Here is a 13,508-nt window from a genome sequence, read left to right as displayed (position 1 = left end):
AACATATTTATACACTTCTCTTGCTGCACAAAAAAAATCAGATCAAAAAGGAAAAAAATGAGTAAGAGAACAAAGTGCAAGGGAACAACAACAAAAAGACTGAGAATGTTATGTTGTGATCCACATTCAGTTCCCACAGTCCTCTCTCTGGGTGTAGATGGCTCTCATCATCACAAGATCATTGGAACCAGCATCAATCATCTCATTGTTGGAAAGAGTCCCCTTCATCAGAATTGATCATTGTATTAATATTGATGTTGCCATGTATAGTGATCTACAGGTTCTGCTCATTTCATTTAGCATCAGTTCATGTAAGTCTCTCTAGGGCATTCTGAAATTAACCTGCTGATCATTTATTATTGAATAATAATAATAATATATAATATTTATATGCCATGACTTGTTCAGCCGTTCTCCTATAGGTGAGCATGTACTCAGTTTCCAGTTTTTTGCTACTACAAAGAGGGTTGCCACAAACATTTTTGCACATACAGGTCCCTTCCCCTTCTTTAGTATCTCTTTGGGATATAAGCCCAATAGTAACACTGCTGGATCAAAGGGTATGCAGTTTGATACCTTTTGAGCATAGTTCCAGATTGCTCTCCAGAATAGTTGTACCTGTTCATAGTTCCACCAACAATGTATTAGTGTCCCAGTTTTCCCACATCCCCTCCAACATTTGTTGGTCATAGAGGTCTAAATATTACATGAATTTGAGTATTTTCTATTCTTCTTCCCACCACTACCACTATCACTAAATAAAGTAAAAGGGATTGAAATAGTCCAATTTTGTTTTTCTTTATTTGGTCGTGAATGTCAGCAACCAAAAAATTAATCATCAAATGACCAGCAGACTCATCAGCCTCTCTATGTATAGTTGACCTGTTCCTCACAAAGCAGAGTGGTCTTTTGCTGGGACTAGTAGACTAGAAGAACTTGCCAGAGGTTATCATCTACTGTCAGAACTTTGAAAAAAAGAGAGTCACTTTCAGGCCACAATGAAGCATCAGAAGAGCACAGAGTAGAGGAACAGGGATAAAGCCCTTCAAAATCAGGCTCCAATCTACTATACCTATCATTTTTCAAATTATTCCATTACATATTCCAACTACAACTACCTGCTGCCCCATCTTTTTATCCCCTGTTTTTATGGTTTTACACAGACTCACTCCTATGCCTGTTACACTCTTCTTCCTAACCTCTACCTCTTAGAATCCCTATTCAGATTGCTTCTACATACAATCTTTGCTAATTTCCCCAAGTTATTATTGCTTTCTGTTACCCTTTATATTCCTTGGCATTTGTTTTTCACTTGCTTATCCAAGTATATATAATTTCCCTCCAATAGAATGTAAACTCTTCAAAGGCAAGCTTAATTTTTAGCTTTGAATCTCCAGCTCCTTCCAAAGTGCCTGACACATAGTAGGTGCTTGTTGGAATGAATTAGGACTTGCTCCCTGAGCTTATATTCCACTTCCACTATCTTTATCTTGCATTGACCTAGTGTTTGAATGTCACGTCCCCCATTGGAATGTGATCTCCTTGAAGGCAGGGATTGTATTTTTGTACATCCTGAATATTTAACATTATCTTTGGCATATAGTAGGTGTTGAATTAATGCTTATGAACTGACTGAATTGAATTATAAAAATCACTATAAAATATTACTTAAAAAATCCCTCTGTAATCACTCTGACTTGGTAAACCTCAGTGTTTCTTCCAAATTACACAATATGGAGATGTCATATTGTTTGCCTAACCCACAGAAAGTCATGTACTCACAGGAGGAACAGCGAAACATCTTGAGGCTTCTGTGGTCTTTTGCTTCCTTTGTCTTTCCCATGTCCTGAGCTCCTCAAAGTAGCTTCTGAAAACCTCCAAGGAGACTTTTCTTCTCCTCACCACCCCCGTCCCTGCCTCTAACTTTTTTGCTTATATTATTCCTAAGATTTCTTCTTCTTCTTCTTCAAGTATTTTCATATCATGCTTCCTAACTGTGTTACAAATGGATCTTTGCTTTTTCAATCTAGAGATCATGGTTAGAAAAACCTCAGAGTGGGGTTGGACACTGGCCTAGAGGTCTATGGCTAACTTTTACTTTGAAAGGAGAGAAAAATAAGGTTTGAAGCAACAGGAAGGATGTCATGACCGCTACAAGACAACCAACAAAGGTGGAACACATTCAGAAGTGTACTCTGAAAGGAAGGAAGGCAAATATCTCACAGCTGAAGCCAGAGGTAGACCAGTGAGATCTCGTTGCTTTTAGCCTTTGAAAGAGCAAAGCATATGAGATTTGAGCTAGAAAAGACAAAACATCAAAACAAATGAGCAGAAGGTTATATATCTTGGTCTAGCAGGAAGCCCTCTAATAGGAAATAAGCAATTCTCTGAGACTTTGATGAAGCTGGATTCTGGAGAATAAAGATAAAAGATGAGGAACAGTATATCTAGTACCTGGAACTCTGAATATATGGGTGCCCAGAAAAGCTAACTAAGATCTGAGGGACTTTGGAAGTTAGCACCCACTCAAAATAAAAACTTACGAGCTCTTAACTAAAATATTTGTTTTTACTAGACAATCAAAAAGCATTTATTTTATGCCCACTGTGTACCAAACTCTGCTAAGTTCTAGTTACAAAGAAAAGTAAAAGGCAATCTTTGCTCTCAAGGAGCTCATAGTCTCATGGAGTAGATAACCCACAAATAACTAAATATTAACAGTAAAGGACAAATTGGAGATAATCAAAGGGAAAAGGCAGTAAGAAAAAAAAATATATATATATATATTTGTTTTCAAAACATATGCAAGGATGATTTTTTTTCAACATTGACCCTTAAAAAACCTTTTTATACCAATTTCCCCCCTTCTTCCCACCTCCTCCCCTAGATGGCATATAATCCAATATATGTTAAACATGGTAAAAAATATGCTAAATCCAAAATAGGCATACATATTTATACAATTATATTGCTGCATAAGAAAAATCAGATAAAAAATGAGAAAGAAAAGAAAAGAAAATTCAAAACACAACGAAAAGTGTGAAATGCTATGTTGTAATCCACCCTTGGTTCTCACAGTCCCCTCTCTGGATAGAGATGGCTCTCGATCCCACAAAATCATTGGAACAGAAGGACATTAGATTTAGCAATTAAAAGAATCTTAATAACTTTGGAAAGAGCATTTTCAGTTAAATGAAGACAAAAAACAGATTTTAGAAAGTTAAGAAAAGAGTAAGAAGAAAGGAAGTGGAGGCAGTTATTGAAGATGATCTTCTTTAATTTATCCACAAAGGGGAGAAGAGATTTGGAAAATAGTTAGCAGGGATATATAGACCAAGTAAGAGTTTTTTGAAGATTAAGGAGAGTACTAGAGAAGCAGACAATCGACTAGAAGAGATTGATGATAAATGAGAGAACAAGGATCATAAGTAAGGAAATCTGCTGGAGAAGACAGGATGGAATGGTGTCACTTGTGCATACAGAAGTACTTGCTCTGGTAAAAGTGAATGTGAGAAAGAAGTTTAAGGAGAAGGTATCTCAGTAATGTGAGATCAAGGAATGACCTCATTTTTTTTCCAGTGAAATATAGATTGAATGAACCTCAAAGAAGAAGAGATTACTAAATGATAGTGGTAGAAAAAGAGCTTTTGAGACTATGAATTGAGAGTATAGAGAACCATGAAGACAATGAAAAGCTATAGATCTGTTGCAAAGGAGAGGTGTAAATCTTGGATTCCCAGCATTTAACAATTGGAATCAACCCTGTGTTTACCATAGTCATCTGATAGCTATAGGTTCTGACTATCTTTATCCTCTGCTTTCCTTAGGATTATAGTGGTACAACAGAATACTCTGACCTACTTCTCTAAATTGCATATAAATAGATGGATTGAATCTCCAGAGACAACCTTAAGTTCTAGACTATTCTGTGAATTAGATAGAATCTCCTTCAGTCCTTACAAATGGGCTTCTTAGCCAATAGACATAATTAGTGCAAAGCAAAAGTGTTTACTAAGATGACAAAGAACTATACTTATCTAACATCCATCACTCTATATTCCTGAAAACTTAGGGTGAATTCTCTCACAATTACATATAGCACCTATAGGAAAAGAGGGCATAAACTTAGAGGCTGTGATAGTAGGACACACATATAAGGAATATATATGATCAAGGCTCTTCATGACTCTGAAACTGCAGAACTTCAGTGTCCTTCATTTCCTCTCCAAGAGTCCCTCTGAATATAGCTATGGTCTGCAAGCTCTACCCTGGATAGTCAGAACTAAGTCTGAGTTACCTAAGCATCTATCACCTTTGCTGCCAGAGGTCCTATTCCTTGAAGTTGCTTCCAGTCTTGAGTATTTCTGTATCCATATGTTTGAAGTATATCTCTTTACTCCTTAATCAACAATCAATAATCAGTAATAATCCTTAATCAATTCTTTGGAACCAACTCTTCAAATACTGGGTGCAGCTTCTTCTACCAGGGATGTGGCTCTGCTGTTAAATGGTATGGGGGATAAGAGTGGAAATTCCCTCCTGTCCCTCAAGAAGGAGCTTTAACTTTCTCTTTCTTCATCCACCTCTAGAACTGTGTCAATGGTTCCCAGGTTTAGCTATTTAAACCCTCAAGGATGGGGCCAATTTGTTTGCTCACCATTGGTTAGAGTATTTTTAATTCTATTAGAGAAATGCTTTTACCCAGAAACAGTGGAACAGGGTGAACATATTATCACTTCATTAATTGAGCAATATTTCATTATCTCTATTATCTGTTTTATTATCACATCAACAATTAGGTGGGAAGAAGAAATCAACTGTGCAAAGACCAACTATCCCCATTATGACAGATGCAAATAAAGGAGATTTTTTTTTACTATGCCTGATTCTGCTATAAATCAATTATTTGATTCAAGTCAATAAGCATTCATTAAGTGTTTAGTATAAACAATACACCGGAGGTTCAAGCAGAAATGATAACACTCCCTATTCTCAGAGAGTGAACATTCTACCAGGAGAAAATAACAAGTATGTCAATACAAATTTGTACCCAAAAAAAGTGAAATAATTGTATGGTGGAGGTCATTAATAACCATGTGGAAAGTGATTTTCCAGATGTACTTTGAAGAGAATTTCAATAAGCTGAATCAAGAAAAGACTATTTCCAGCACGAGGCACAGTCTGGGCACAAGGCAAGGGGACCAGAGACAGAATGTTTTACACAAGAAATAAGAAGCAGACCAATTTAAGAGTGTGGAGTTAAAAAAAATCTAGAAATAAAATATAGAACCATGTGGTGAAATGAAGGCTTTCAAACATTAAAAATCAGAAGTGTTTCCATTTACTCTATTTGAAGCCACTGGAACTCCCTGAGAGGTGAGTAGAGAGACAAAGTTAAGTTCGTGCTTTAGAAAAATCAGTTTAGCAACTATATAGAGGATTGATTAGCATGAAGATAATGGAAGGAGAAAGAGCACATAAGAGCTTTTATCTTTGCATGTCTTTCCTGTAACTTCCATTTGTTCAAAAGTTATAAGAGTTTTGGAAAAAGAGAAAATGAAGTCTCCTACCTAACAAAATGCATCACAAAATTACAAAATTTTAAAGCTGGAACAGGTCTCAGAAGTCAAATAGTTATCAAACCGTACAAAACCTTTGATCCAGTAGTATTTCTACTGGGTTTATATCCCAAAGAGATTTTAAAGGAGGGACAGGGACCCACATGTGCAAAAATGTTTGTGGCAGCTCTTTTTTGTAGTGGCTAGAAACTGGAAACTGAATAGATGCTCATCAGTTGGGGAATGGCTGAATAAATTAGGGTATATGAATGTTATGGAATATTATTGTTCTATAAGAAATGATCAGCAGGATGATTTCAGAGATGCCTAAAGAAACTTACATGGATTGATGCTAAGTGAAATGAGCAGAACCAGGAGATCATTGTACATGGAAATAAGGAGATTATATGGTGATCAAGTCTGATGGGCATGGGTCTCTTCAACAATGAGATGACTCAGACCATTCAGTTCCAGTTGTTCAGTGATGAAGAGAGCCATCTACACTCAGAGAGAGGACTATGGGAACTGAGTGTGGTTCACAGCATAGTTTTTACTCTTTTTGTTGTTGTTTGCTTGCATTTTATTTTCTTTCTCATTTTTTCCATTTGTTTTGATTTTTCTTGAACAGCAACGTAATTTTATAAATATGCATGCATATATTAAATTTAACATATATATTTTACCATGTTTAACATGTATTGGATTACTTGCCATCTAGGGGAGGGAGTAGGGGGGAAGGGGGGAAATTGGAACATAAAGTTTTGCAAGGAAAATGTTGAAAAATTTTCTATGCATGTGTTTTGAAAATAAAAAGCTTTAATAAAAAAAGTCAAATAGTACAACCATTAGTCTTCAAATACTTTTCTTTCCCCTTCCCTTCACTCCAACAGATTGCTACTCCTGTCTGCCTGAATACCCATGATACTTGATGCAGTAGCTCATTTCCTTTGTGGAGCAGCCTAAATGTTTCCAAATGTTTCCTGACCCTATGTTGAAATTTGTTTCATTGCAATTTTCATCCATTTCTCAAGAAAAGTGATAAAGTTCAAGAGATTCAAATGAAAGATTGAAATATTGCTGTAATTTGAATTAGTAGATTATTTGAAAATTTGAAAATGATTACCCTTTAAGCTAAAACAGAGGTAAAGAAACTATTTGAATTACACTGGCAAAAGAAGATGTTACTTTTCATTCTGAATGTCTTCTGAGGTCTTTTCTTAAAGGATATTCCCTGCTACAACATTTTTTCATTGTATCAGTAATCCAATAAGCATTTGTCAAGTATTGAGTATTTATTAAATATTCTCACAGTGATGCTGATTCAAAAGTGAATACCTATGCATTAATTTAAAATATTCTAGGGCTTACAGCACTAATTTAAAATATTCTAGGGCTTACAGCACTCATTTATGTTTTGTTTTGCTTTTTAAAACTAGGAAGTTAAGAATAGAAAGATTTTTTTCTCTAACATGAACCAAAATATTTACCTAAAACTACCCTGGTGCATTCTCTTATTGATTCATACCAGGACTATTGAAGTAGACTGCTGGCTGGTCTCCCTGCCACAAATCTTTTCCCATTCCTTTCAAATAAATACACTCCAGCAATACCCTCTAACCTCCAGGTTCAAATATACAATCCTCTGTCTGGTATTCAAAGTCTTTTATAACTTGACTCCCCCTACCTTTCCAGTCTTACATTTTATATTTCCCCCCACTCCACCCTCCATCTGGAATCTCCCATATTTTGCAATTCAGTGACACTAACCTCCTTGCTGCTCCTCAAATAAGAAACTTCATCTCCCTCACTCTGAATATTCTCACTGATCATCCTCCATTTCTAGAATTATCTCCCTCTTCATCTTCACCTCCTGGGTCCCCTAGTTTCCTTCAAATTCCAGGTACAATTCCATCTTCTACATTCTACCTTCAGTGCCCTTCTAGTGCTCTCTCTGTTGATTATTTCCAATATATTATATTACATAGATGTTTATATATTGATTGTGAGCTTTTTGAAAGCAGAGATTTTCTTTCTTTGTATTCTTAGCACAGTGCCTGGCACATAAATAGGCATTTAATAAATTTTATTGGCTAACTGGAACCCCCCACACACAAAAGATCAAAAATTAAGTAAAGGTGCCACATGCTATTATTGCTTTTTACATTGTATTAGAAATAATTTTTATAGCAGTAAGAAAAGGAAATTGTGATTAAAGAAATAAGGCAAAATTATGTATGAAGCTACTATTATTGCTTGCCTTTAAAACCAATAAACAATTATCAACAGTTATATGAAAAAATCCAAATCACTAATAGTTTGATAAGTATAAATTAAAACAACTTTATGGTTCCACTTCACACCCATTAAATTGAAAAAAAAAAGACAAAAAGAAAATAGCAATTCTTCAAGGGGAAGTAGAAAGGCAAGCATACTGTCAGTAAAGCTGTGAAATGTCTGACCATTCTGGAAAATAATTTGAAACTATATCCAAAGGTAACCAAACTATATATCCACTTTGATCAAAATAATGAGGAAATAAATACCCCTGATCCATTAGCATTTCTGTATACTAAAAACAACAGCCAGGAAGAAAAGACAGAAAGAGAAATTGCATCTAAAACAATTATAAAACACAGCAACTATCTAGGAATTAATTTGTTAAAAAGACAAAAATAAATTTTAAAAAGAAACAAAAACAAAAAAATAAGAAGACCAAAAAACCAAGAGGTTATTTAGATTTGTAATGCTAGTGGAAACGGTACATGTGCTTGTGTAGGTATCCCATGAACACTTCTGCTATTACAGTTACTACAGTATTCAACATCAATTTAAGGCCCACAGGAAGCTAGATGTTGATTTATAATTGATTTACCAAGGGGTGCAATATTTAATTTACCCACCAGATGGCACCATATTTAACAAAGTAGCCAACTCAGAAAATCATGGGAAAAAAAAAAAAAGACTATTTTCCTACTGTTCCACAAAGATAGAACAATATTACTCCATAAAACATACATCTACCATGGGTCATTCAGCCATAATCTAATTAATAGGCACTCATTGTGATTCCATTTCTCTGTTACAACAAACAATACCTTCTAAATATTTTTTAATGTATTAAGATCTTTCCCTCGGTCTTTGATCTCTTTGGGATGTATGCCAGTAAGTGGCATTGCTAAATCAAAGAGGAAAAGAACCATGAGAAAAAAAAAAATCAATCAAACAAACAATACCAACTACAACAAAGTGGAAATACTATGTTTTGTTCCACATTCAGTCTCCATAATTCTCTCTGGATGAGGTTAGCATTTTCCCATCTCCGGTCTTTTGGAACTGCCTTGAATTACCTCATTGTTGAAAAGAGCCAAGTCCATCACAACTGATCATCACATAATCTTGTTGTTAATATGTACGATGTTCTCTTGGTTCTACTCACTTTACTTAGCATCAGATCATGTAAGTCTTTCCAGGCTTTTTTTTTTTTTTTTTTTTTTTTTTTTTTTTTTTAATATCAGCCTGCTCATCATTTCTTATAGAACAATAATATTTCATTACATTCATATACTATAATTTATTCAGTCATTCTCCAACTGATGGGCATCCATGCATTTCCTAAATGTCTTTCTAATCTCATGCTACAATATTCTCCTTCCAATATTCAACCACATTGGCATCCTGTTTCTCTAAGGTGACATTCCAACTTAAACCCCTTTGTCTTTATTCTGGCCACTTCATCTCTACTTCCAAGTCTGGAATGCACTCCATTTTTACCCCAGTTTAAGTACTAATTTCTAACTTACTGATTCTTCTTCTTCTTCTCCCCTGCTAAGGATTGTTAAGGGGTTCCATATTTTTAAGAAACACTGGAGCCAGAGCATGCAGGAGACCCTGAAGGTATCAAGGACAAAGTTCCTCCCCTGCATCCTGACATAATTTGATATTTGCACCCCAAGTTGGATCCCCTGTGTATTTTTTGGAGGCAAGACACACCAACCTGTGCCAGGCCAGAAAAATGTTTGTGCAACTGAGGTCCTTTATAGAAAAGCAGACCCTGCTATCTTCATAATCTAATGTAGTGGTTCTCAAAACATTATTTCTTGGTATCTTTATACTACTAAAATTTATTGAAGATCTGTCCAAAGAGTTTTTCCTTATGTGGGTTATGTTTACATATATATTTACCATATTATAATAAAAACTAATTTTGAATTTGTAAACCCTCTGAAAGGTTTCAGAGATCCCCCAGGATTCTCTGCCCCATATTTTGAGAACTACTGGTCTACTGAATTCCAAGGGAAAAGAATGCAGTTTTTGCCATCATCTTGCTCCACCTCTTCAGGAAGAGTTACCACACATTTCTTGTTTTCTATTTTCTCCTCTTCTTTTTGTTGTACTTCTATAAATATGAAAACTTCTGTAAATACATGTGAACTACATGCATGATGATTGCCTGTTGACATCCCCAACTGCTAATGTTTTCCCTTCCAAAATATCTTGTTTAACTACTTGGTATTTACTTTTATAGAGGAGTGTGGTAACATGGAAGAAGTGTTGGCCTTGAAGTCAGGAGGAATTGGGTTCAAGCCCTATTTCTGACTCATGCTGGACATCTGATCCCTGGGGAAATCATCTAGCCTGTAGTACTGCAGATCAGGATATAAAATGCAGTCCATTCTGCATGCTGCCTCCAACACTTCTGAGTGCTCTTGAACCACATTAAAATGTAATTGAAAAGTATTTATCAAAATAAATAAAAATACACTAAAACAGAAAATGAGGAAACTGAAATAAAATGGGAGGGCATTAAACTGTACCTAAGGACCTCTGCAAGATGCATATCAACTTATTTATAAAATGTATCATTTTCATTAGAGGATACTAGAGGAACTCTATACCAAAAGTACAGTTCTCTAGGTCTTAGACCTATTTATTTGTATTTATTTTGAATCAAATTTGTTTCAATATATTCCCCTTTATAATGTAAGTTCCTTCTGAGTAGGGATGTTTTATTTATTGTATTTGTATCTCAGTGCCCTTCAGAGTAGGCATAGGTGGTGAAAACAAAGTGCTCAATATAAAATTGACCAATTTTATGACTTCTTAAACTTAAGTCATATTTCTTTGAAACTTATTATGGTAAAGGAGGGGTGTTTAAGCAGTGAAAATTGTCAGACTGAAAAAAAATCATATGTCCCTGTGTTCAGAAAGGGATTCTCTACAACTATAGGAAAAGGATCACTTGAGATATTCTTCCAGGAAAATATTACTGGGTTCTCAGTTCAGAATTCACTTCTCTGGTTCTATTTCAAGGCAGGAAAGAAGATCAACATTCTGGAGAAAATGGACCAAGTTTCCTTTTGTCCATTTTTTTTTTTTTAAGACTACAGTTCTTGGAAAGCTGAATGGTGTTTTTACACCATTTACAGAATAGTGTTTTTTTTTGTTTTTTGTTTTTTTAATGCATTGATGGCTTTTCAAATTCTGACTCTGCAATGGGTGACATGGCTAAATGTACCAAGGAGAGAATTGTTGGTAAATATAGAACACATTATGCTGTGTCCCTCAGCAAAATGGTGAAGAAAACTGAAATTAGCCAGCATGTCCAGTATACCTGCTCCTTCTGTGGCAAGACTAAAATGAAGAGCTGGGTCATGGGTATCTGGCATTGTGGATCCTGTATGAAAACAGTACTGGTGTTGAATGGACCTTTAATACTATCTCTGCAGTCAAATCTGCCAAGAGAAGACTGATGGAATTGAAAAATCAATAAAATCTTATAAAATGTCTGTAGCTCATAGTCCAATAATAAATGGACTAATTTATAGGAAAAAAAAATATCTGCACCTGTTTCCATTCCTTCTTACTCTTGTTTCTGACTTCAAAGCTATGTCCTACTAGATGAGTATTTTCATTACTAACTCTCATGGAGCTCCACTTTTTAGCTCCCTTTGGTGTTTAATCTTCTTCCATTAGAATATAAACTCCTTGAGGGCAGGCATTGTCTTTTTATGTATGTTTCCTTTCTTTTCCTTGTTTCCTTCTTTTTTTCTTTCCCTTTCCTTTCCCTTTTTCTTTTCCCCTTCCTTTTCCTTGTCTTCTTTCTTCCTTTTCTTTCCCTTTTCCCCTTTTCTTCTCTTTTCCTCTTCCTTTCCTTTCTTATTCTTTCCCCTTTCCTTTTCTTCCCTTTTCCCCTTCCTTTTCCTTGTCTTCTTTCTTCCTTTTCTTTCCCTTTCCACTTTTTTCTCTTCTCTTTCCCTTTCCACTTTTTTCTCTTCTCTTTCCCTTTCCTTTCTTATTCTTTCCCCTTTCCTTTTCTTCCCTTTTCCCCTTCCTTTTCCTTGTCTTCTTTCTTCCTTTTCTTTCCCTTTCCTTTCCCTTTTTCTTTTCCCCTTCCTTTCTTTTTCCTTCACCTTTTCCTTCTTTCCCTCCCTCTCCTTTTTTTCTTTCCGTCTCTCCCACTTTCCTCCCCTTCCTTCGTTCCTTCCCAGCCATCTGGCAGTAAATGTGTCTCTCTCTTGGTAGGCCTCCACCTCTCTACAGAGACGTCAGAGATGTTTCCTTCTCAATCATCTCCGGCCAAGACTGATCATTCATATTTAATCTGATCTGCCATTTTATAGTGTAGAATATATGCTTTTTAAAAGACTGTTACGAACTGATATGAGGACGCCAGAGGCAGCTGGCAGGCTCCTGGGACACAAGCTGCTTCTGGCCGTGCCAACTCCCCCACAAATACAGAGGGATAAGAAGGGGATGGGGAAAGGAAACAAACATTTATTAAGCGCCTACTACACGCCAGGCTCTGTGTCAAGCGCTTTACGAATATTTCATTTGATTTAATTTAAATGAATAAAGACATGGGGACATTTCATCGCGGGTCCTTCGATGAGGCAGGCGCTGTCACCCCGGGGTCCGGGTGTCCATTGGGAGACCAGCACTGGGCCCTTCTCTTCCCATCACCTCTCGCTTCTCCCCCAGCTATCAAACGCCTGTCAAAGCTACCTCTTAACTGCGCATGTCCGTTCTGTATTGGCCCCGCCCGCTTTGTTTGTCCTGCTTTCGAATTGGCTCTTCTTCGATTTCCGGCAACCCCAGGAGGTTTCCGCTGTCATGGCGGCCTGAGGTTTCTACCGTCGCGCTGGTCGCTACGGCCGTCCGTCAGGCGGCGGAGTTGCTAGCCCGGCGGACGGGGATGTGACCGCGGGCCCCGCCGGCCTGTCCTGGGCTCCGCGCCAGCTCTCCTGCCCGTCTCCCGCCTTCCTGTCTGCCCGCCATGGCGGGGTCTGGCTGCGTGTGGGGCGCGGAGCCGCCCCGTTTCCTGGAGGCCTTCGGACGGCTCTGGCAGGTGCAGAGCCGGCTGGGCAGCGGCTCCTCTGCCTCCGTGTACCGGGTGCGTTGCTGCGGGACTCCCGGATCGCCGCCCGGGGCCCTCAAGCAATTCCTGCCGCCCGGCACCACCGGGGCTGCTGCCTCGGCCGCGGAATACGGCTTCCGCAAGGAGAGGGCGGCGCTGGAGCAGTTACAGGGCCACCGAAACATCGGTAACGGTCACCGCGGCCCCCCGCGCCCCGGGTCACTTCCCCCTCCCCCACGGCCAGGGGGCCACTCCTTTGCGCCAGGACCTCCTCTTTTAATCGTCCTTTCCCCATAGAGGCCGCTGTGAGCTCTCCGGAGATTTCCAGATAGGGGACTGGGGTGGAGGACAGAACCCCCACCAGAGTCAGCTTCCGAGTGAGCCGTTGTAGCTCCCTAAGTTAATCTCCCCAACAGGCGTTTTCAATTCATTAAACGTTTATTAAGTGTCAGGCATTTTCTGTAAGCGCTGGAAAAGGAAGGGTGCCCATAATGTGAGTACTTTCAGTTAGGTCCTCCATCTGTGGCTTGGGACTGCCATTAATTGACATAATTGTCAATTGTGGAGAAGAATCTCCCCAAGTTGTTTTCTGAATC

At 37.8% G+C, this 13,508-nt stretch overlaps 1 protein-coding gene and 1 pseudogene across 4 annotated transcripts in view; both read left to right on the top strand.

Moving 5' to 3' along the window:
• Positions 1-10,622: 10,622 nt before the first annotated feature.
• Positions 10,623-11,605, top strand: LOC127562989 (60S ribosomal protein L37a-like; annotated as a pseudogene).
• A 698-nt stretch (positions 11,606-12,303) lies between these two features.
• Positions 12,304-13,508, top strand: part of UHMK1 (U2AF homology motif kinase 1) — a 200,789-nt gene continuing 199,584 nt past the window's right edge. For 3 of the 4 annotated variants that reach the window (XR_007953855.1, XR_007953854.1, XM_051999138.1), the window contains exon 1: positions 12,304-13,099. Coding sequence is in view for 2 of the 4 variants with exons in the window: in XM_051999138.1 (XP_051855098.1) it covers positions 12,832-13,099 (268 nt within the window). In the remaining 2 variants the exon portion in view is untranslated. The remainder of the gene's footprint in view (positions 13,100-13,508) is intronic. The other variant, XM_051999137.1, reaches the window with a different exon arrangement.

The sequence above is a fragment of the Antechinus flavipes genome, chromosome 4 (assembly GCF_016432865.1).
Source record: "Antechinus flavipes isolate AdamAnt ecotype Samford, QLD, Australia chromosome 4, AdamAnt_v2, whole genome shotgun sequence".
Taxonomy (NCBI): domain Eukaryota; kingdom Metazoa; phylum Chordata; class Mammalia; order Dasyuromorphia; family Dasyuridae; genus Antechinus; species Antechinus flavipes.
This window is presented reverse-complemented; position numbering and strand designations above follow the sequence as displayed.